The sequence below is a fragment of the Physeter macrocephalus genome, chromosome 8, assembly GCF_002837175.3.
Source record: "Physeter macrocephalus isolate SW-GA chromosome 8, ASM283717v5, whole genome shotgun sequence".
Classification (NCBI taxonomy): Eukaryota; Metazoa; Chordata; class Mammalia; order Artiodactyla; family Physeteridae; genus Physeter; species Physeter macrocephalus.
The window spans coordinates 58,857,209-58,880,374 of record NC_041221.1 but is presented as its reverse complement, the minus strand read 5'-3'; the positions used below and the strand labels follow the sequence as shown (position 1 = coordinate 58,880,374).

At 39.6% G+C, this 23,166-nt stretch overlaps 1 protein-coding gene across 3 annotated transcripts; it reads left to right on the top strand.

The window, feature by feature from the left end:
* The first annotated feature begins 3,917 nt into the window (after window positions 1-3,917).
* ESM1 (endothelial cell specific molecule 1) lies at window positions 3,918-22,761 on the top strand. 3 transcript variants are annotated; one of them, XR_448426.3, is made up of 5 exons: window positions 3,918-4,536; window positions 8,036-8,188; window positions 9,664-10,221; window positions 19,683-19,808; window positions 22,106-22,761. XR_448426.3 is itself a non-coding variant. In XM_007117503.2 (3 exons), exons 1-3 carry the CDS (start codon window positions 4,236-4,238, stop codon window positions 11,911-11,913), a joined length of 555 nt encoding a protein of 184 aa, XP_007117565.1. In that variant the 5' UTR covers window positions 3,920-4,235; the 3' UTR covers window positions 11,914-13,347. The 3 variants fall into 3 exon arrangements, 1 of the variants encoding a protein (XP_007117565.1); XR_002891844.2 differs by lacking the exons at window positions 19,683-19,808; window positions 22,106-22,761 and adding an exon at window positions 11,813-11,901; XM_007117503.2 differs by lacking the exons at window positions 9,664-10,221; window positions 19,683-19,808; window positions 22,106-22,761 and adding an exon at window positions 11,813-13,347 and having other exon boundaries at window positions 3,920-4,536.
* The last annotated feature ends 405 nt before the right edge of the window (window positions 22,762-23,166 follow it).

The following is a 23,166-nucleotide window of genomic DNA, read 5'->3' as shown; positions in this document are numbered from 1 at the left end:
ACAGTGGTGCCCACTGTAACTCACTATTCTCTGAAAATGGTTCTGGGAAACAGTTGATTATGTTTACATCTTTATTAAGTATAAGCTCTTATTATATGCTAGACCTTGTCCTGGACACATGCAAAATTGCCATCAGCTGGTGTCTAAGCAGGAAGACTTTCAGATGGTACCAAAAGCAAAAACTAAAACTAAACTAGAAACAATGTCTCATACACCTAAATTTCTCTGCTTGCCTCTTGGAAATTTTCACCTTCAAGGCTGCCTTCGTAATTCAATTGAAATCAAACCTATCTGGTAGAGAAATTTGTGAGGAAGGCACAATATGCATGGTACCATTTGAATTGACCATGAGGGTTTGGAACCTGCTCAGAGCCTTTCCCATTTTAACTATCTGGAAAAGATGCTTGATGTTTGGTTACAAGCAATTATAATGTGCAAAATGAAATACAAAATACCAGTGCACTTTACCTAGGCTTATTTTCTTGCTTGGCACAATATCAGGTTTAAGAAAAAAAAATTACAATGATATTTTAAATGCACAAGGTATACTGGGTTGAATTGTTATGTGGTTTTGTCGTGTCTCTGGCCCCCACTGCAGAAGGCCACGTGTTGTCCTTTGGATCCTGAGATGGTCTGTTTGACCCACCATAGCTTGAACTTGCATTTTCAGGCTGTGAAAGCTTATGTGATTCCCCTTGGCCTCACTGACAACCGATGTACAGAACAGGTTAGAGATTTGCCAGTCCCAGCTCAAAGCAAGCCCGCCAAGGGGGACCTCAAGCCCTCATCACCACCAGCTCTGCCTTCACATCATTTTTTTTTCTGTGCAGATTAAAGTTGGCTGCTTGTTTACTCATGCTCTGATTTCCTAACTCCTTGTGGTCATAGCTAGCTTTCTTCATAAGATCGGTTGATCTAAGCTCAAAGTTGGGAAGGATAAAAATACAACTAGAAAAAATCCATTAGGGACTGTGTGGGGACCAACAGTTTTTATTGGATCTTGGAAGGAATTGAAGGAGCCCCCAAAATGAGCTGTTAGGTACTATGTATTGAGATAGTCCCACCATTTATGAGCTCTGCTGAGCATATTTTCTTCATCCCTCTGTGTATTGTGTTTTGGTTTACTATTACTGTGGATTTGGTATCCTCAACTTATATCTTCTCTCTATGTCATTGTCATTTACCAGAGGTGTTATCAATTTTGAGAAATGCAGAAGATGGTGCCCACAAGCTCCTCTTCTTCTTCCCCTTAACACCTGGGATTTTGACATTCAAAGGCCTTTGTTGTTTCTTCCTTAAATTCCTGTAAAAATCAGAAGTTCTTACTTATTTATTCTTTTTCTTTATTCATTGCCAATTCTAAGGTGACTGTATTTTTAAAATGAAGAGTAGCCATCATTTGTTGAATGCATATTGCTTGACTGACACTTCCCATCCCGTATCTTATCAATCTTAACAATAATCCTATTAAGAAGGTATTATTGGCCCCATTGTACACCACGAGGAAATGGAGGCTTAGAGACCTTAAACTAAGTTCCCTTAGGGAGTAAGTGGCAGAGCAGAGATCAGATCCAGCTCTGACAGAATCCAAAATTTATAGCAAGCCCAAACTAGTGTGCAGACTGGATCCAGTCTAAAAGAAATGAAGGCACAGATAACGTTTTCTAATTTGAATGAAATGCTGGCCAACATTTAAAAATTAGGAGATTACTTGCAAAAGTCTGGATTCTAGCTTCTCTTTGAAGAAATTAGAAGATTGGGCACAGTGCGCTCATATTCCTGTATGGTAGCAGTCAGCCAGCCCTACGGAGTCTTCCCTTAGAGAAGGCGTGCACTCTCAGGTGGACAAAATCCTCTCCTTCCTATTGCATGACACCTCGTGTAGCTCACCACCTCACCCACCTGGGTCACCTGCATGCCTTTGATTTTTCCTCATTCTAGTCTCTGGAGATGGTCTGTCTTTGGGTTGGAGTCCTGGCTTTACCATTTGCTAAATCTGTGACCTTGGAAAAGTTGCTTAACTCCTTTAGTCCTCAGTTTTCTCATCTCTAAGATGGGGATAAGAACAGTACCTAGCTCTTGAGGTTGTTTTGAAAGTATGGAAATCCACATAAAGTGCTTAGCATGGTGTCTAGTACCTCATAAGCTTTCTATAATAGTTAGGTGTTATTATTGACCACTGTCCCAATTAACCACTCTCCTCAGAAAGTGGGGTTCAGCAAAGTTTGAACAAGAAACCTTTCCCAGGGTCAGCCTAAATCGTGAACTAGGCCATCAGAACATTGGCCACGGAAGCATGATTATGTTGTAATAGGCAATAGAGTGTGTTGCTTTGACACGAGACTGACGTGGTTCAAGTTCATCCTCTGACATTTTGGGGATCTTAGACAAATTATTTAACCTCTTTCTGACACATGTTCCTCATTTGTAAAATGGGTATGAGAATAATACCTACTCCATAAGGTTGGGTGAGGATCAAGTGAGTTAATACATGTAAAATGCTTCGGAACAGTGCTTGGTACATACCGTGCACTCAGTGGATGTTACCTACTATTGAAAACAATTAATCAGAGTGTGCTGTTTGCTTCCGGGGAGATGAACATAGAATATTTTAAATTGGATGGTCATGAAAAATTTGGGAAATTTGGAGGCTAAGTTGCTTGCCTTCACTTCCCATCTCCTCAGTTCCCTGCAGTTTGGTTTCCATTCCCTCCATCCTCCTAAAATTGCACATTTGAAGGCTAATCATCAAGTCACATCCAATGAACTCGACCTCATCTTCTAGAAGGGACAAGAACTTTAGAGATCAGCTAGCCTAATACTGTCAGTTCTCCAAAAGGAAGCAGAGGCTGAGAGAAGCCCTGTGGCTTGCCCATCGCTAACTTGTGACTGACCAAGAGCTATCAACTTCGTTGGTTGTAGATTTACTAGATGACAGTGGGAATATGTCTATTTTCATAGGTGGTGGGGCTTGGACTCCAACATGTAGCTAGTGTAAGAACTCTCCTCTCTCTTTCAAACTTGCTCTTTCTGCCCCACGAACCTTGCTTAATGAGGCCTAGATCCAGTTAATATATTAAGAGGACTGCTCTGTCTTCCCCAGCGGGACCTAGGCCCTGTGACCCTCCATAGCTTGAAGACCTTGTTTCCTGATGGGTAATGTTTTCCCTTCCCTGTGACTTGCCTCTCTGGGCCACGGTCTGATTTGCCTGCTGGCTCATTTGTTTCCTTGGGCTGCCTGCCTTGTTTGGCGGTTTTTAGTGAGCGTTCTGATCGATGCCAGGAGGTGAGGGGAAGGGTTCCGAATGGGCTCAATCATTGGACAAGCAGACTTGGTGATGGATGAGCCTTCTCCCCAGTGAGTTTTGGGTCAGGACAAGTCCAACTGATAAGTTTTTCCAGAACTGAGTAAGCCAGAAACAGTGTCAGCTGCATCTTACCACTTTTGTGGGGTTTGTATTGATTTTAAAGGAAATTCTCAGCAGCAGTTCCACATCTTACTAGAAATATAGCTACATCCATGATAAACTTAGATATATGCCATGTGAATTGTTTTAGAAATAACATTGGATGAGGGGTGAGAGGAAGGAAGAGAGGGTCTTTAAAAAAATCCCTTTCAAAATATTTTCCTTCTTCTAAGTATTGAAAAGGCCCACCATAACCCTTTCTTCTTCCAAATGATCTCATAGCTATTTATTGAAAGGAAATACCAAATGTTTATTTATTTTTTTAAAAGGAGCTTCTTCGGTCCTGATGATTCATGTCGGTATAATTTTCCTCATGACTGCAGAGGCTCGTAGACAAAGCTATGCCCCAAATGATGTGCTGGTGTCCGAACAATTCCTGTCCTGGAGGAGAGTGTGCAGCCTTCTTTATTCCCCCTTCACAGACGTCCTTGAGCCCTTGAGACGGATGTGAGCGAGTGTTTTAGTCTTCATGCAAAACAACCATCTAAACATAACAGATGACATCAGCTCGGGCTTTTCAATTCCTGGATGGCAGCAGCGTGTTAATCCAGCCTTCATCCTGGATTTCATAAACTAAAACAAGAGAGCCTGGCAGGAGGACAGCGCTGCTGCTGGGTTGAGGAAATTGATGACGGGGAAGCATGCGGGCAACCCAGTGTATAAAACTCATAAACGTGTAGGCAGAGGCTCAGCTACCACTTTGGACGGCTTCTTCCCGCCAGCAGAGACCCCGCCGTGGGAAGCGGAGCCCGAGCCGCCGCGGGAAACATGAAGAGCCTCCTGCTGTTGGCCACGCTCCTGGTCCCCGCGCACCTGGCGGCGGCCTGGAGCACCAAGTACGCGGTCGATTGCCCGGAGCGTTGTGACACTAACGAGTGCAAAAGCAGCCTGCGCTGTAAGAGGACGGTGCTGGACGACTGTGGCTGCTGCCGGGTGTGCGCCGCCGGGCCGGGAGAAACTTGCTACCGCACGGTCTCAGGCATGGATGGCGTGAAGTGTGGCCCCGGGCTGAGGTGTCAGTTTTACAGTGAGGAGGATGATTTTGGTGACGAGTTTGGTATCTGCAAAGGTAAAGAGTGACCCCTTTCTTCTCCCCGCCCAGGGCACACTGAGGGCTTTTAGCCAGCGTGAGAGATGAGGAGCCTTTGCTCAAAATGCAAAGAGGGAAAATGCAGGTGGGTTAGGGACCAGGTCCCACACTGATGCTGTCATAGACACAGAGAGAAAGATAACTCTGCAGATTGCAACTGAACCCAGTGTGCAAGAAAGCCCAGAAAGAAATACAGCATTTCACTCATTATGCCTAGGAGATTTTTTTTTTCAAGTTCCGACTGAAGACTGTGTTGCCTCCTTTTCTGGAAAACTTCAGGAACTTGACAGGTAATCTGTTATGGATGGTTTAGGTGTCCTCTCTTCTGCAGTCAGTGATTACAGAGGTCTGCACTGGATAACCTCTTGGAGTGGTGGCTAGCCCTGCGGTTTAGTGATCCTTTGATCTTAAAAGGGTCCACGGGATGGAGGGCACCTCTCAAGATCAAATATTTCTGATGAACACGAATGCGCTTTGTGAAATGGGGCAGCTTAAGTCATCTAGCAAAATGACTCACATTCTTGGAGGAGGATACCCTGAAGTATAAAACAAACCTCATTCCACTCTATAGAAGGTTTTGGTCATCTAGAAAAATGAGTGTAAGACCAGGAAAAATAACACCTAAAGAAAAATTAAAATTGGAACTCTGTAAAGAAAGAGGTTAGCACTCTTACAGACTTAAAGAAAAACTTTATTAGGTTGAAATTATAGCTAAACAATGTAGTTAAACATTTGTAGAATTTATTTCAAACTTAGTGACTGTAGTTTACAATGTTTAACATGTTTAGAAATGAAAGAATGGTGATTTAAAAATACTCTGTGTATGGATACCTCATGATCCCATGTTAAGAACTATTATTAAGATTCAACACATATGTTATAGCCCCATTCATCAGTTTTACAGTACAAAGAAGCTTTTATTTTTATTTTTTATACATCTTTATTGGAGTATAATTACTTTGCAATGTTGTGTTAGTTTCTGCTGTACAACAAAGTGAATCAGCTATAAAGAAGCTTTTAAAATTAAAGGGACTGAGAAGTTTCTAAATAATTCTTATTTTATGTGTTTAATACAACTGTAAGCTTTTATGAATGATAATCATCCAGTATTGAGCTAATCCCATTAATTCTTTTAGAAAAATATTTTATAAATCAATTACCTTTTAGGCCACAAAACATACTAAAGGTTAGGAAAGAAATGCTTGAACTTTTAGGAGAATTTTATTTTTTGCTTAGCTTATTTTTGTTTATAACCAATAAAAAGTAGAATAGTGAGGAAACATTTTCTCTGGTGGACATTCACATACATTTCTTTCAGCTGAGCAGGATCTGTATTTTCTGTAAATTATAGGGCTTATCAGCCAAGAAAAAAGTACTTCACATAGGGAAGTTAGGGAGGAAGTGGTTAACACAATCATACTAATGATATAACAAGTATATGCCGTGGATTGCTTTTTCTCTTGGCATAAAAATTGACTCTGTATGTGTGATTGTAAATGTCCAATTACATATGGGTAAAGAAACAAGCTGTAAGGCATCTGGAGTCTTTAGCACTCCAATATTCACTGAATGATTGAGGTAGCTGTTAATAAGATATATTTTTTAAAGCTGTTTAGGATAGCTCTTGGATATCCTACAGATTGAAAGTGAGTCTGGTTTCGAACATTTACTCTCTGCTGGAAATAGTGAGGCTGTGTGAACCTCAGCAGTTAGATACATTATATTTTGCTATAGGCAAACTCTCTACTTTAGCTTTTTTTAAAAAGAACACCCCTGTGAAAACTGTATACTTTAGCTGCATATCTGGATGTTTTTTAAATATTCAGATGTTTGGCGTCGTGTTGCCCAGATAACAATATTTATTGAACACCTACTATCTGCCCAGCATTATTCAGTACATTGAGGGATACAATAGACGCATAACTGAGAATTTGGCTAAAGTTTTAGTTTTCAATATCACTGGAGACACAGTCAGATCCCAATGTTGTGTGCTTTTCTTCCAGAGACTTTTTTCAGGATCCCTTTTAAGAACTATTCTTCCCAACAGAGAGGCCAATGTTTAAAACCAGGTGCTTCTCTAATCTGAAGGATGCAGAGTACAGCAGTCCTAAATCTCTTTAAAAAATATATTTCATTAATATCTATCTTGATCATTCTGTGGAATATTAGATTGCTAAAGGCTTAGATGCCCCACAACTTGTTTCTTCACCCATGTGTGATTGTACATTTACAAGGATATTCTTATGCCATGAGAATAAATATTCTGCTTGGCTGTTCAAGGCTGGCTAGTCTATTGAGATGCTATTTACATCATAAAACCCATGCATTTTTACTAAATGAGTTTGTTCTCTTTTTCTCAATGCTTTAGTCTAAGTATGAAAACATCGAAGCTCTAAAAGCTTCCAGATTTGGTTAGGTATAAGGATATATTCTCAGCTTTCTTGTCATTGCATATTGGATCTTAGCTCTGCAGAGGGTTTTATTAGTGAATCCTCTTGACATCTGGAGTATCTATTTTGATCATTCTGTGGAATATTAGATTGCTAAAGGCTTAGATGCCTCACAACTTGTTTCTTCACCCATGTGTGATTGTACATTTACAAGGATATTCTTATGCCATGAGAATAAATATTCTGCTTGGCTGTTCAAGGCTGGCTAGTCTATTGAGATGCTATTTACATCATAAAACCCATGCATTTTTACTAAATGAGTTTGTTCTCTTTTTCTCAATGCTTTAGTCTAAGTATGAAAACATCGAAGCTCTAAAAGCTTCCAGATTTGGTTAGGTATACGGATATATTCTCAGCTTTCTTGTCATTTAGCATATTGGATCTTAGCTCTGCAGAGGGTTTTATTAGTGAATCCTCTTGACATCTGGAGGAGTTAGGTACATTTGTACCGCCATTTTGATAGATAAGGAAGTTGATAAGAGTTGGAGCAGACTGAGGTTTAGCCACTTGGTGAAGAGCTAGGATGATCGCCCTCTTAGCCCCTGGTTAGTTTAAGCCCTTTCCTGTACCTTTACAACAGTAAATTGTCTGTGATTACAGGGGATTCAAATACAGCATCATATCTCTTAAACTCTGTGAGGGACTGATGCACATGTCTGTTCAATTGCCCACCTTCACTGAGCTGTCACAGAGGTAGCCCATGAGACCTTGCCTTTTGGTATCTAAGCAGAAAGTAGACAGAATTAAGACTGGTTCAAGGATATTGGTTACGTGTATCTGTCTTCAGTTAAACTTCACAGCAAGACACTACAAGTGAGACATCCATTATCTGGTCTTAGTGTGTGATTTCACATTTGTGACTTAAAGTTTCAATTTTCAAAGCCTGGGATTTTTGGAGAATTGGGTTTTATCTGATAGTCAATATTCATGAGGTTTGTTCAATTCCTGAGGCTGTGCACACGGGCTGTGAGGATGGACGCTTATGTACAACAAGCAGCTCCCTCTCTCAACCTTCCCTTTATCCTTAGACTGCCCATATGGCACCTTCGGGATGGAATGCAAACAGACCTGCAGCTGTCAGTCGGGCATATGTGACAGGGTGACCGGCAAATGTCTGAAGTTTCCCTTTTTCCAATATTCAGTAGCCAAGGCTGCCAACCAGAGATTTGTTTCTCACACAGGTAAGAATTGATTCCTGTATAAACACTGAAACATAGCCTCATTTTCAGTTTGAATGAGAAAAAATATGGATGAGTAGAATAAGACGTTGGTTTAAATGATTTAGTTTCTCTTATTTTACTTAAGGGAAAGGTGGGAGGTTTTGAAATTTGTTGCTTTTTTTTTTCAAAGAAACCTCATTAATAATTTTGAAAATTATATAATTTTTGTAAAGTTTACCCAGTTTATATGGAGGATAAATATGATTGATTACAGAAAAAACCTGTAATAAAAAATAACCAAGATATACAAAGTTGTTTAAATTCTTCAGTGATCTGTTTTACATACATACTAGACAAAGTTGCTTCTCTCCCAAATTCACATAGAAAGAGTACTCTGAGGAATTTATTGGATAAGGCTTAAGAGCCAACATAGAAAATATAAAACATTTCTTTTTTTAAACCAAATGGAATAATTCCAAGCATGCCTTTTTGTGGATTTTGGAGAGAATAAGAGATAGTACCTGTGATTAAAATTTGGGAATCATCTCTAAACCTTTGAATGATAGTGTGTAATATTCACATACTGCTTGTTAGTGCTTATGTATTTCTTACACAGGTTGTTAGAATGTGAGAAATACAGCCTATAAGACTATGCTATTAACCTATTTGGTTATCTTGTTGAATAAATGGTTGGTACAGTAAAGCTTTATTAAATTGGAAGTAGCTCATTTAAAACAACATGTAGCCAGAGTAACTGCTAGTATCAACAAACTGTATACTTCCCCCCTCAGATACAAATAGTTGACAGTCCAAATCTGTTTCAGTTTTTGTTTCTGGTTCTTTGCACTTCAAATTAAATAAGATTTGAAGTATTGACAAATGTGCTTATTTCCCAGCTTTACCTCCTTCTTACATGTGGGTTCAGTTAAGTACATCAAGATAAAGGGGAAATACTGTGTTTTTCAGTGAATTATTATTTTTAAGTGTGGCTATGCCCTTAAATATTAATTTAAATTGAAAACCTGTTTTTAACCTATTAGGTGACTATCTATGTGAATACTTGATCCAGATATTGAGATCAGTATTAACATTAGAAATACTTACGACTTGTCCCTATAGTTCTTGAAAAGCAAAATGGAAGAAAATTGAATTTTAAGGTTAGAAAAATTTTTTTGTTGAGGTGAAATTCACCTAACATGAAATTAACCTTTTTAAAGTGAACAATTCAGTGGCATTTGGTACATTCACAGTGTTGGGAAGCCACCACCTCTATCTAGCTCCAGAACACTTTTCTCAGCTCCAAATAAAACCAGTACCCATCAAGCAGTCACTCCCACTCTTCAACCCCTAGCAACCACCAATCTACTTTCTGAAATGAGGAATTTTTTGAATGGTTTGATTGTCTTTAGTACAGGGAAACCTATTACCTCAGCACAGCTAGCTGCCTCAAACACTTGTAGCTTCTTTTGTCTTATTTTGCTTTCTTAAAACCGTAGGCTACAAAGAACATTGAAGGAGCAACTTTAGAATCCCTCTTCACTCGTTTAAGATTGCGCCTGAATCTTTCCCACCAAGAGAGAATTAAATCCCTGGTGAATCTTTGTTGCTGTTTGGGATGAAGGTCTGGGGGGCTCTCGAGCTCCGCTGGAATATTCCTCAGTGATGGAACTCTGTTGTCTCACCTCCATCCTTCCTGCTGCACACACAGGAGCACATCCTGTGCTCCTCTGGACCCTTGTGCAGTCTCTTTCCCTCGGGCCTGTCACCCTCTCTCGTTTGCTTGCAGATTCTGCAAAAATCTTGACCACTGTATAGATGCCTTGGAAACAGATACACTTGACCCTTGAACAACATGGATTTGAACTGTGTGGATCCACGTATATGCACATTTTTTCCCCAATAAACATAGTACCTGTATTTTCATGTTACAGATCTTTAGATTAACTAAGTGTGGGGAACAGTTTGTTTTCGATTAGAGATCACAATCCGTGGAGTCAAAGAACTAGGGTTTGAGTCCTGATTCTATCCAAACCGTTTCAGCTTCCCGCCCTTGGGTGAGTCATTTACCAATTCCTTTGTTTGGGGGCAGGTATAACAGTAGGTGGGTTTTCTACTGCATGGGGGTTGGCATCCCTAACACCAGCGTTGTTCAAGGTCAACTGTATTTTGCTGGATGAAAAGTTGCATTAAGGGTTACACAAAAAAATATTTCTGTACCCAGATTAGGTATCAAGATTCTTATTAGAGGGGCTTCCCTGGTGGCGCAGTGGTTGGGAGTCCGCCTGCCGATGCTGGGGACCCGCCTGCCGACGCTGGGGACAGGGGTTCTTGCCCCGGTCATGGAGGATCCCACATGCCGCGGAGCGGCTGGGACCTTGAGCCATGGCCGCTGGGCCTGCGCGTCCGGAGCCTGTGCTCCGCAACGGGAGAGGCCACGACAGTGAGAGGCCCGCGTACCGAAAAAAAAAGATTCTTATTAGAAATTTATGGAAAAAGCATTTTCTGACCTAAGGTGTTGCCTTCCCTGCGCTAAAGGAGCAACTAAGGATCACTATTAGTGTAACCTCGGTAAACCTTAGTCAGGCTGAGGATGGAGCACAGAGTATCCTAAAGACCTCGTGGGAAGGCTGCCCGGGAGCCCTTCTGTTCAGTTTTGCATTGTCCACGTGGGATTTCCCGGGCTTCAAGTGCTACTGTTTACAGGAGGGGGCTTGGGGCCTCTGTCCTGTCTTGGGCTTCATATCACCTCTGCAAAGCCTTTGTAAATGACGCCAAGGTTCCTCAGCACAGGGACCCCGGAGGTGCCTTTCATACCTTGATTGCATGAGGTTGTCTTCTCTAACTTTCTATCTGTTGGTCACAACATTCTTGGCAAGTGGACTTCCTGGTTTCCCTTCTTCATTTGTTGTTGTTGTTGTTTAGTAGTGAGCTCTCCACCTTTCCAAGACTGGGAATTCACAAGCAGCTTTTTTTGGGGGTGCGGGGGTGCGGGGTAGTGGTAAGATTATTGTGTTTCGTGAATTTACATACATTCATTTAACTGCTGGGCCGTGCTAATCTTCATATAGCAGAATGTGCACTGCTAAAGCAAACACACCTCATTTTTCTTAGAAGCAGAAAATTTCATTTAAAAAATTCTAAATATTACAAACTTTTATGTAGAGCAAGAACTATCTTTCTAAAAGTTCTGCCCTTTGGTCTGCCTTCTGCATTCTGGAACCACATTGAGAAGCTAATTCCTCTTCCATATCAGATAGTATAAGAATCTTACTTAGAGATCTATACTTACAGCATTTGCTCATTCTGAAAGTATTTAAGTGCCTACTATGTTCCAGGCACTGTTGTAACAGTGAACAAAACAAAGTCCCTGCCTTCATGGAGCTGATACTCTAGTGGTGGACTGAGATAATACAGGGAAAAAAAGACAAATGCATATATAGAATAATGTCAGGTGATAATAGGAGAATGAAGAGAAATAATTCAAGGAGGTGCTAATTGATAGAGAGCAGGTGAACACAGCATAGACTCTTGGAATCTATCAAAGATTTCATTGTAAATCCATTGTAATACAAAAATAAGACAAAACTGTACTTGACCTTGAAGTTATAAACACTTGGACATGATTTGTATTGCTTCTAATCTCAGAGCACGACATGGCGTCTGGAGATGGCAACGCTGTGAGAGAAGAACTCGTGAAGGAGAATGCTGCCCGGTCTCCTGTAATGAAGTGGTTAAATCCACGCTGATCTTGGGTGGGATTTCCAAGAGGACTCTGTTTTAATGATCATTCAACACACAGCCAACACTTTAGAAATTGTCTGTATTATAGCATATGGACATGTAACTTTTGGAGACTAAGTGTGATTCAGGGTGGGTCCAGAAAAAAACAAGTAGGCTACTAACAATCCACAAAATGCATATGACTGGAGACTTTTAGATATTTGTTAAATATTTGAATGCATATAGATTTGTTTAATATGTGTTTATAGTAGTAGTGAAGAACTAAAAATGCAACTTAGATCATCTTAACCTGGAGGGACATCAGCCAAAGAGAAAGCTAGCCAAACCTGAAGACCACAGCGAGACCACGGTTCTTGACTCGATGTACATTAATGTTGGGATATGGGCTGGAGGAAGAGTTAGGAGCAAGAGAAGGTGACGTTGGGGGTGGGAGAGTATGACATTTAGACATTCCTTGTGGTAGCCTCAGTAGAATTTAATTGCGCTTTTTTTTCACTTTGGGAAAAGTGAAAACAAAACAGTCCCCAAAGGAAGTGGGATGTTTAAGCTTCCGGGAGTTTGAGTAGTAGCCTTGAATTGCAGCAGGTTTCAAAGGGCTGCTAATGTAGTTCCCAGGTTACCGCATCTGAAGGATGGTTCTGGGGCACAGGGCAAACACACACTTCCATAAATGGTTTTAAAGAATGCCACCTCAGATTGAGAGAGCAAGGAAGTATTTTGCCCACTTGGGGAGAAGTGTGAAGGTAAATATTTATATATTTTTGTAAACAGTTGTTAGTACAAGTCATCCTCCATACCCATATTTATCACCCTCTTGAGAAAATAAACATAATATTGTGGTTTAAAATGTTTAGAAGAAAGGTATAACTCTATAAGGTTTTCAAACACCCAAGGCATGGTAAATTTATTATTAATAATTATAGTAATATTAACAGTAATAAGTTTATGAGAAACCTAGAAAAATTTAGTCACTATGGATTTATAAAATGTCCAAAACATGAGCAACAGAGGGAATTTATTTAAAACTAAGTGCAGTGACATAGATGAGTTTTAAATTCAAAGTAGAAAAAGCTTTTTAGGAGGTTTGGAAGAGAGTCAATTTCAGCAGGAAACGTCAACTTTAAAATATCGTTCATATTAATGTATTTTTTTCTTTAAACTTGGTTGATAAGTGGAATTATGAGTACACTTGGAAGGATCTTAGCACAAACAGGACTGTTGTACTAGATTTTGTTAGGAAATATTTGCAGAAATATTTTATTTGGAGTGAAGGATTATTTAAGAATTATTTCACTATTTACCTGTATTTTATTCTCAAAGTTTGCCAACAGAGTTGTGAATGTGTGTGTGGCAGGGTCTTTGAATGTAAGCCAAATAAGCTGTTAGGATTTGTTTTAAAAGGACAAGTTTATTATTGATCAATAAAACAAACAAGACAGCCTCTCCGAGTCCATTCATGTCTTCGTTAATCATTAAAATATTTAAATGATTCATTCAATGAATAAGAACTCTGAAATACATATCAAAGGACAGGCTCCTCATGTAAATTTTCTGCTACAGATAAGCATCTTCTGTCAAAATGTGAGACCAGAATATGTATTTCTGCCTCACATTTTTGGTCAACCGATGCCTAGAGCTTCCTGAAAAGTTGGTCCTTAAACATTAACCCATTCCAAAGAGGCAAAACAAAAGCCAAAAACCAAAAAATCTTCTATTGGTGTTTGAAAGTGGTTACAAACCTTTCAGTTAGGCAGAGACAAACCTTTCAGTGCCCATAAAAGAGTAGTAAAAAAAAAAAAAAAAAAAAGAGAGTAGTAACATACAGCTTTGAAGCTTGAGAGTATCATATTCAAGAATAGTATTAAACCCAACATTGTAAATCAACTATACTGCAATAAAATTTTAAAAAAAAGAATAGTATATATTCACTCAGCCTTATATGCAAATTATGGAAACGTTTTAAGTGAATCAATACAATACAGAAAAAATTATATTTGTATTAGGAAAAACATCCAGTTCTCATGAATTAATTCTTTTTTTTAGAGGGGAGAAACTGGATGAGAATGAGATAATGTTACATTAATACAAGATATAAATATTATTATTAAATGAAACAGAAAGCACTGAAAATCTTTACTTTCGCTAGTGTGCAATGAAGTTTCAGAATACACTCTCGGGGGTGGGGTTACTTAAAGATCTGCCATTTGACCTGAAGCCCAGGACACAGTTCAGTTGCCCCTTTGGGGTACTGTAGATGGTGGAACGTGAGCTAGACTAGGGCGGGGCTTCTCTCTGCTCCTGACCATGCAGCAACCACCTGTGTGACCATGGGCAATAAAGTCAAACAAAGGTGAGCTCATGCACTCTCAGTTGCAGGCATGTTTTCTAGCTTCCCAGCTTCATGTTACTGGGGGCTTTTTGTTTTCTTCATTCCAAACACTAGTACCTGTCTATCCTGAACTGCTCTGTCATCTTCTGACTCTATTCTTCATAGCAGTGGTCTCCAAAATCTTTGGATTCTGCATGCTTTTTTTTTTTTTTTTTGTGGTATGCGGGCCTCCCCCTGCCGCGGCCTCTCCCGTTGCGGAGCACAGGCTCCGGACGCGCAGGCCCAGCGGCCATGGCTCATGCTTTTTGATTGCAATTTTTTTGAGCATGCAATTTTAAACTATATACATAGTATGGTATTTGTACATTATACTCATTATAAAACATACACTCGAACTAGAAATTTTTAAAAGGATAAGAAATAAATAGAAATAGAAGTTCTGAGATTTTCTTCCTACATCCCAAGGGGCCATCCTGGGAAACACCTGAGAAGCAAAAGAAAATGCCATAGGTCAGTGGTCTGAAATGAGGCCCAACCTCATTTGATATTAAAGAGAAACCAAGCTGGCATGTGTTCCATACAATAAATATTTCTGGAATGAATGGATGGATGGATGAGTGGATGAAGCTGGTGACAGGTCTTCTGTCTCCAGCAGAGTTGCAGCTACTGAGGGAGTAGATGGCCTCTCATTTCCTTTCATCCGCCAGCTCCTCTCTTTCCTTAATGGCTAACTTATTGTGCCTATTGGGATTGAAAAAACCAGGGGCATATGTTAGAGTCAATGAATATGACAAATAGGGATGCCCAGAGCAACAGAGACAGGGAGTGCATCTCCCGCAGGCATTGCAGACATCACCGTGGTAGCAAAAATATCAAGTAATTTCCTTGGTAGCCAGACTGGGTGGTCATTTTCTGTGAGAGGCAATCTGGGAGGACTGTTGTTTCCATCCTACACTTTATTCCTTCCCTTTACCCTGAGCTCCCTAGGAGAAAAGAATCCATAGATTTAATTCAACATCACACAGATATTTAGAGGGTGAATTGATTATTTCTGATTACCCATCAGTTAACGTTAGCCATTAAACTAAGGCTTATCTTTAAAAGGGTATGTATTATAGGGCAGCGGTTCTCAAATTTTAATGTGCATCAGAATCCTTGATAAAACACAAATTACTGATTCAGTATGTCTGAGGTGAGGCTCAAGGATTTTCCATTTTAACAAGTTTCCAGGTAATGCAGGTGTTGCTGGTCCAGGGACCGCACTTTGAGAATCACTGATATAGGGAAATCTAGATTTGCCTAGAAGGGAGATAAACTAAGGGGTATCAAAAGCAATCATTGTTGGCCTTATGAAAGAGTGCACTGCAATATTGCTTAGCCACTTGGTTCATTTAATTTTTTGTTTGAAGATACTTAACTATTTAAGTAGCTGAGACGATTGAAATGTCAGAAATGTTAAGCTAAACTGTGGAGACTTGTGAGGTACAAGTAGAAGATTATAGGAGGAGGATAGAGGTGGGAGAACCAAAGACTTAGGAAATAATCAAGGAGCCTGTGGCCTCAAGAAGAGTGACGAGTGGTGCCATGCGTCATGGAGTGATCAGGCAGAACTGAAGAGTCCCTGGTGGCCGGAGTCGAGCAGTGTCCATGAAGAGGTCAGGGTGGAAGTGTGAATGAAGGGCATTGCATGTAGGTGAGCACTGTTCCAGAAGGTCATCTGGGAAGGACAGAACAGCAGTTAGTCTGCAACTGGAGAGGAGAAACCCTAGTTACTAGCAGAGTCTTTCTTTCTTTCTCTCCCCCTCTCCCCCAAGATTAGAGAGACACCCTTCTAAGCTAACGGTTATCAGTCAGAAATGGAGATAAAGGCTTTCTGAAGCGATGGTATAGTTTGATGTGATTACATGAATCCAGTTTAGAAAATTCCACTTATATAGATTTTTGAGACATAACTTTTACATAGTAGATATATTTATACACTTTTCAACCTCCTAGAAAATACAGCAGTGCATAGAAATCTGAGATCCTGGGGTTGAGAAGAGGGGCCTAAAGAATTAGTCTAAATCTTTTATTTTACAGATAAAAACACCCCTATGTCCAAATAATTTCAGTGATAAAATGTTACGCTTGGTGGTGAAAACTCTGCTACTTGTCATTGTACCCCTTTTAGCCATTGATTTTTAGAAATGAAAACATTAAAGTCTTCAGTTTACCTACCCCATATTTAAAAATATGCACACGCACACACACTCAAACACGCATACACATATATGTGAAAGTTTAAAAAAGTATACACCCTTTCACGCAAAAATTGTACTTTTATAAGTTTATTCTAAGGAAATAATTTTTTAAAGTGTTCAAAAACGTTTTTACAACTAATTTTCTAGCTTTTACAACATTGAAAAATTATAAATGATGTGAAAAGGTCGTGGATAGGGTATTGGTTAAAGAAATGATAGTGGAGCCAAGAACGGACTCTGATTTAAACATTGAAAACGATGAGGTGCATAGAGTGATTGACGTGTTCACTGCAAAGCAGAGGGCGACAATGTATTTAGTGCTAGGATTTGGTCAGGTAGTGTGGCCGATGGTGGAGCACACAGGGTCTTCCTTGCCGAAACCACAATCAGGATGCAGAATCCTTTTAGATTTCCATGGCTCCCTCTCCCTAGCTGTTTTTTTTTTTTTTAATTTCTTAAACATCTCTATTGGAGTATAATTGCCTTACAATGTTGTGCTAGTTGCTGCTGTATAACAAAGTGAACCAGCCATACATATACATATATCCCCATATCTCCTCCCTCTTGTGTCTCCTTGCTACCCTCCCTATCCCACCCCTCTAGGTGGACACAAAGCACCGAGCTGAACTCCCTGTGCTATGCGGCTGCTTCCCACTAGCTATCGATTTTACATTTGGTAGTGTATATATGTCCATGCCACTCTCTCACTTTGTCACAGCTTACCCTTCCCCCTCCCCATATCCTCAAGTCCATGCTCTAGTAGGTCTGTGTTTTATTCCCATCCTACCCCTAGGCTCTTCATGACCTTTTTTTTTTCTTAGATTCCATAAATATGTATTAGCATACCAACTCATATGTTGAAGCTGTAACCCCCAATGTGATTGTTTTTGAAGACAGGGACTTTAAGGTTGTAATTAATGTTAAATGAGGTCACGGGGCGGGGGGGGGGGTCCTAATGCAACAGGACTAGTGTCCGCATAAGAAGAGAAAGAGATACCAAGAGTGCCCACACAGAAGAAAGACCATATGAGGACACAACAAGAATGTTGCCATCTGCAAGTCATGAAGAAGCTTCAGGAGAAACCGAATGTATAGGTACCTTGATGTTGCACTTTCAGCCTCCAGAACTGTGAGAAAATAAGTTTCTTACAGTTGTTCAAACCTCCCAGTTTGTGGTATTTTGTTACAACAGCCCTGTTAGACTAGTACATGGTTCTTTACAAAATATTTGCCAATGCCTGATCAAGATGGAAGCAACAACTTTTAAAACTGTAAGCCAAACCTAAAGGCCTAAGGAACTCACAGTATTTATTCTGGTATGGTATAACACAAAGCAGGAACCCTAAAGGAAAGGAAAAGGGGATAAATCCAAGGAGAGTGCCTTTCTGTTGGCACTCTATTATGGAAATAACAAATTTGGGTTGGAGGATACCATAAACAAGACCAAAAGACAACTCTCAGAATGAGAGAAAATATTGGCAAATGAAGCAACTGACAAAGGATTAATATCCAAAATTTATAAGCAACTCATGCAGCTCAATAACAAGAAAACAAACAACCCAGCTGTTTTTTAACGTGATACCTTTATCAGGTTTGCCTGAAACATTCACCTTAGTTTTCACAGAAACAACAATCCTCTTTTTGTGCTTCTAGCTTATTGATCTTTTCATATTTAAATTATGTAAAAGTGATAACTGGCACAAACAAGTTTGGGAAAAAATGCAACAGGCTCTTGGTATGTTTTTATTTCAACTGGTGGAAGCGCAAGTGTGCATATGCATCCTAGAGGGAGACCTGCCTGCCTGCATCCTTCAGTGGACACGAGGGATGCCAATAGTCCTATGTTATCCAGAGAGAATGGAGTTGCATGTGATTTCTCTGAGAATATTAAGTGAAGGTTGCTTGAGAGCACCTCGTCTGTATATTAAGTGAAAAAAGCACACTACAATGCTATATGAATAATATTATCTTTGTGAAAAAAATATAAATGGATAAAAATTGAGATATTAACAGTGATGCTTATTTTATTCTTTACAGAATTTTGCAGTTAGTTTTATAATTGAGAAAAAGAAAAAATTTCTTTCCATTTTTGAAAATTTAAATTGTAGCAAATTTAAACAAGTGAAAACAAATTAGTGGTTTATTACATGCATGGTGAACTAAGAACATCATCCTATATTTCAGTTGTTTTAGATGTACTTCGTTGTCCTGGCACTTTGTTAAATATAGAGATAGGGTTTCAAAGCAAGTAAATGTAGGGAATTGTAGTTTTCTTGCAAATACTAGAAAGGCTACAACACACATTAGCATACATTGCACCTCTCTTGTGGAACAAATCTTGGTCCAACAGAAGCAAAGCCAGTGAATACTTAGAAGATGTAGATAAAGGTCTCTGGATTATAAGTACACATTTTAAATTACACTATACCTTCTGCACCTATGCACAGAAATGCTATCTGCTTAAGCGGGTGGTCAGGCCACCAGGGTTTTTAAAGTATTTCCTGACACCTGTGAAGTTGGTAAATATTTCCTGTTTTTGTTGTGTCTAGAGAAAACAGGAATTAACAACTTGGAAGTGATTATTAAACAAACATTGTGAATGACTTCTACATAGGCAGTTCCCAGTATGAGATTTCATTTTCTTAAAATCTATCATAACATATTTCTCTTAAGGGAAAAAGTAATTGTCATAATAATCTGACAACTGACTGAATGGTGGAAGATAAACCTTATACCCAGGAGGAATGGCACCTATATTAGTGGCGGGATGTGTACTATGCACTTTCAGAATTTAAATGGAAATCCAATTTATAAGTCTTCAAAAGTAAGCAAAATTGAGAAAGTAAGCAATCCTTTCGATGGCTTTGTGCTAACTATACATAGTTAACCTTTTTGAAAAATATTTTTGATTATCTTAAGTACTATGGAAGGACCCTAGAGTTTTTGATCAGACGGAGCCACGATTAATTCACTGCAATACTCACTAGTTATTGACTTCAGGTGTGTTCTTTAACCGCACTGTTCCTTAGTGTCCTCTGTGTAAAGTGTAGGTAATGGCTTATGTGCAGTTATAAGGACCTTTGCATACCTTCTATGTATGTCATTTTATCCTATCCCCGTGTCTGCATATTCTAAGCTTATGAAATAATGCAGATAATTTAAGTGTTATTATATAAGCCACCCTCATTTTTTTTTGGTATTTCAGATGTACCTTAAGTGCAGCAAGACTGAAATATTTAAAATATTTCACATGTTCTGTTGAAGACGAATAAATAAAGAGACTGAAGAAAATCAACTGACTTCTTAACAAACTTGAAGATGTCTGTAAAAGGTAAATAGCAATGAATAAAATTCAAGTAATATCGTTTGAAACTCTCTCACAATTCTACAAAAGAAGTGACTATTTTTAAAGAACAAATAATAGTGTTCTATTTAAATCTCCAAACAATTATTAGTATGCTCCTGAAAAAAAAAAAAGATACAATGCTTCAGGAGAATGCAAGGGAGCCCTACAGATGTGGTACACTTCCCTGTGTATTATTTTTAGTTTTCTATTCCTGCCTTTTATTTTGGGACTTGGCCCGCTTCCTTTGTAGTTTCCCCTTAACTTGTTCATACCTTTCTTTCTTATATAATGCATTTTAAGCTGCATTATTTTTCACCTCTCAAAGGAAACTCAAGGAATGTTGACCAGTTCAGAAACCCCTGCTAGTCTTGGCAACAACAGATTTCTTGGTTTGGAAACAACCTTGGACAACCAGGGTCATAGCTGACTTTCTAGTTATTTAATGAATCAGAGCTACAGAGGGATCGGAGACCAGAGCTTTGTAGATTTTGAACACCATTTCCATGGAATTATTTCATGCCTTGAAGAAATTGGAGGAATCTGAAAATGGACTCTGTTTTCAACAGATTTATACAAAAGCAAAATCCAGTTTAAAAAGTAAGGAGAAAGTCCAGGAAGTCTAGTTTCGGGCTAGTTCACCTTTTGTCTATGAGAAGTTAGGCAATGTGGTGGGAGCAGCATTCATCCTGCACAATGTCAACGGAAGCAGAGTGAGGAGATGGAAAGTAATGGTCCCCGTCTTTAAAGAGCCCTATAGAGAAACTGTGGAGATGGGACAGACAAAACTGAAACACACAGGTGCACAATGGAATCCTGTGTGGTAGTTTATGGTTCTTGGGTGGCAAGCAAAACAAAACAAAACAGTGAAAAAACTGACTTTGGCCAACTTCAACAAAAGTGTCATTGGTAGGTTATGGGGTGTCTCATGAGATGGAAAAACAAAACACCTACTGAATCAATCAATTTGGAGGATGCAGGGCGGCTTGGGAGGTGTAGGTGACAGGAGTGAATAGACATCCTTGCTGGAGCGCTGCTGCTGGGACAGAGAGCTACAGTGGTTTTGTTCCTATTCTAGTGCCGCTTCTTTTTGGAATTCCTTTTAGGGGTATTACCCTCAGGCTTTGCGGCCTGTTTTAATGAAGAGCTCAGTGGTGACAAACATTCTTCCTTTGTAGGTGGATTTCATTTTTGGATATAGTCAAAGCCATTCAAAGCCCAGTCTGGCCAATGAAGTGTTGATTAATTTGGGCAGAACTGTTTTGGTAAAAAAAACCCAGTTGTGTAAGATAACAGGATAAGATAACAAGTAGGGCTTCCCTGGTGGCGCAGTGGTTGGGAGTCCGCCTGCCGATGCAGGGGACACGGGTTCGTGCCCCGGTCCGGGAAGATCCCACATGCCGCGGAGCGGCTGGGCCCGTGAGCCATGGCCGCTGAGCCTGCGCGTCCGGAGCCTGTGCTCCGCAGCGGGAGAGGCCACAGCGGTGAGAGGCCCGTGTACCGCAAAAAAAACCAAAACATAACAAGTAGGAATAGGATTGGGGCAGGAAAGAGTGCCTTGGGGAATCAAGAAACTCACCCTGTGGTCTTACGGTGTTAGGAAGTAGGGGCCCACCCTAGGTCATTTGTGTTATTGGCGCTCTTGGGAGAATTGGTGCACCAAGTGTTTTTGAGGGTTGTGTTTCTCAAGTGTCTTTGTGGGTCTGTTGAAGTTTCTCAATGAACGGAGCAGAGACATGACCAGGTTCAGATGGGACCGGCATGGGGGCAAGGGCTGTGGTGTCAGTGGCGGGAAGCAGTCACCCTTTGACCTGTCTCATAGTCTGACCATTAATTTCTTTCTTCTTTTTTTTTTTTTCTTAAATGACTTTATTTGCTGTCAAAGACAAAAACATTATTACTCACAATTACATTAAGTTTAAATTGTCTTTTTAAAAAATTCAGGTATTTAACATCAATGACTTGTTCTTCATCCTGAAGTATATTTTTAAAAACCTCTTCCTTTCAATCCTACCAAATAGCTACAACTTATGCTCAAACAGAAAAAACATATAATAAGCATACATATTGAAAGTGGGAATGATAAAGTAAATGTGATAAAATGTTAACCTTTGAGGAATCCGGATGAAGGGTATATGGAAACTTTTTTTTCTATTCTTGAAACTTTTCTGTAAATCTGAAATTAGGTCAAAGTAAAGGTTAAAAAAGTGGTCACTGATATTTTGATCAGCCTTCCCATGTTGTTTCCTTTACTGTCTTTTCCTCATTGTCTTTACAACAATTAGGTCAACATAACACCTATTAAAAACCTTGAAAAGCTGCTACTCTTAGGAAATGTGCTCAGAATGGTGACCACCCCCTTGCTTCTGAGGCCCTGAAAAGCACTACTTGTCCATCTCTGAGTTTGCATGGGGGCCTTGACACCCAGAAGTAACAGGAAAAGCCAGGGCTGCATCATCGAGGGACCAGAGCACCTGCTTTTTGCAGGTGGAAGTGCAGCAGGGCTACGTCAAGACAGACTCTGACACCTGCAGTGAGTAGAGGCAATGACTGGCGGGAGGTGTCCATGCCTAAGGGAGATGATGTATCCGAGGCTGAGGAAGAGTTTCCCAGGGCAGATGCAAGATTCCTCTTAACCCTATGATCATTATCACTCATTGTAAAGTACCACATCTGGTCAACATTATCTTCTTTTGTTTGTGCAATTATTTTTCAGGTGATAAAAGATTCACAGATCCAGCTATTCCACTTGGGTGTCTATCTGCAGAAAATGAAAACACTAACTTGAAAAACTATCTGCATCCCCAAGTTCATTGCAGCATTATTTACAATAGCCAGGACATGGAAGCAACTTAAATGTCCATTAATGAATGAAAGGATAAAGAAGTGTGGTATATATGCAATGGAATATTATTCAGTCATGAAAAAGAAATAAATCTTGCCATTTGTGACAACATGGATTAACTGTGAGGGCATTATGTTATGTGAAATAAGCCAGACAGAGAAATACTGTATCAGCTCACTTACATGTGGGAATCCAAAAAATAACAAGAGAAAACCAAGCTCATAGACACAAAGAATGGATTGGCAGTTGCCAGAGGCAGAGGTGGGTGGGGGAGGGGGCAAAATGGGTGAAAGTGGTCAAAAGGTACAAACTTCCTGTTATAAAATAATGGGGATTAACATACAGCATTGTGACTACAGTTAATGTTATTATTTGTATTTGAAAGTTGCTGAGAGAGTAAAAGTTCTCATCACAAGAAAAAAATGTGTAACTATGTATGGTGATGGATATTCATTAGACTTGTGATCTTTTCTCAGTGTATACAAATATTGAATCATTATG

Bases quoted from the DNA above. Each gene is read 5' to 3' on its own strand.
- ESM1 (XM_007117503.2), top strand. From the start codon at position 4,236: ATGAAGAGCCTCCTGCTGTTGGCCACGCTCCTGGTCCCCGCGCACCTG. The intron at 4,537-8,035 runs GTAAAGAGTGAC...CTTTATCCTTAG, and splicing joins CGAGTTTGGTATCTGCAAAG to ACTGCCCATATGGCACCTTC. The intron at 8,189-11,812 runs GTAAGAATTGAT...TTCTAATCTCAG, and splicing joins GAGATTTGTTTCTCACACAG to AGCACGACATGGCGTCTGGA.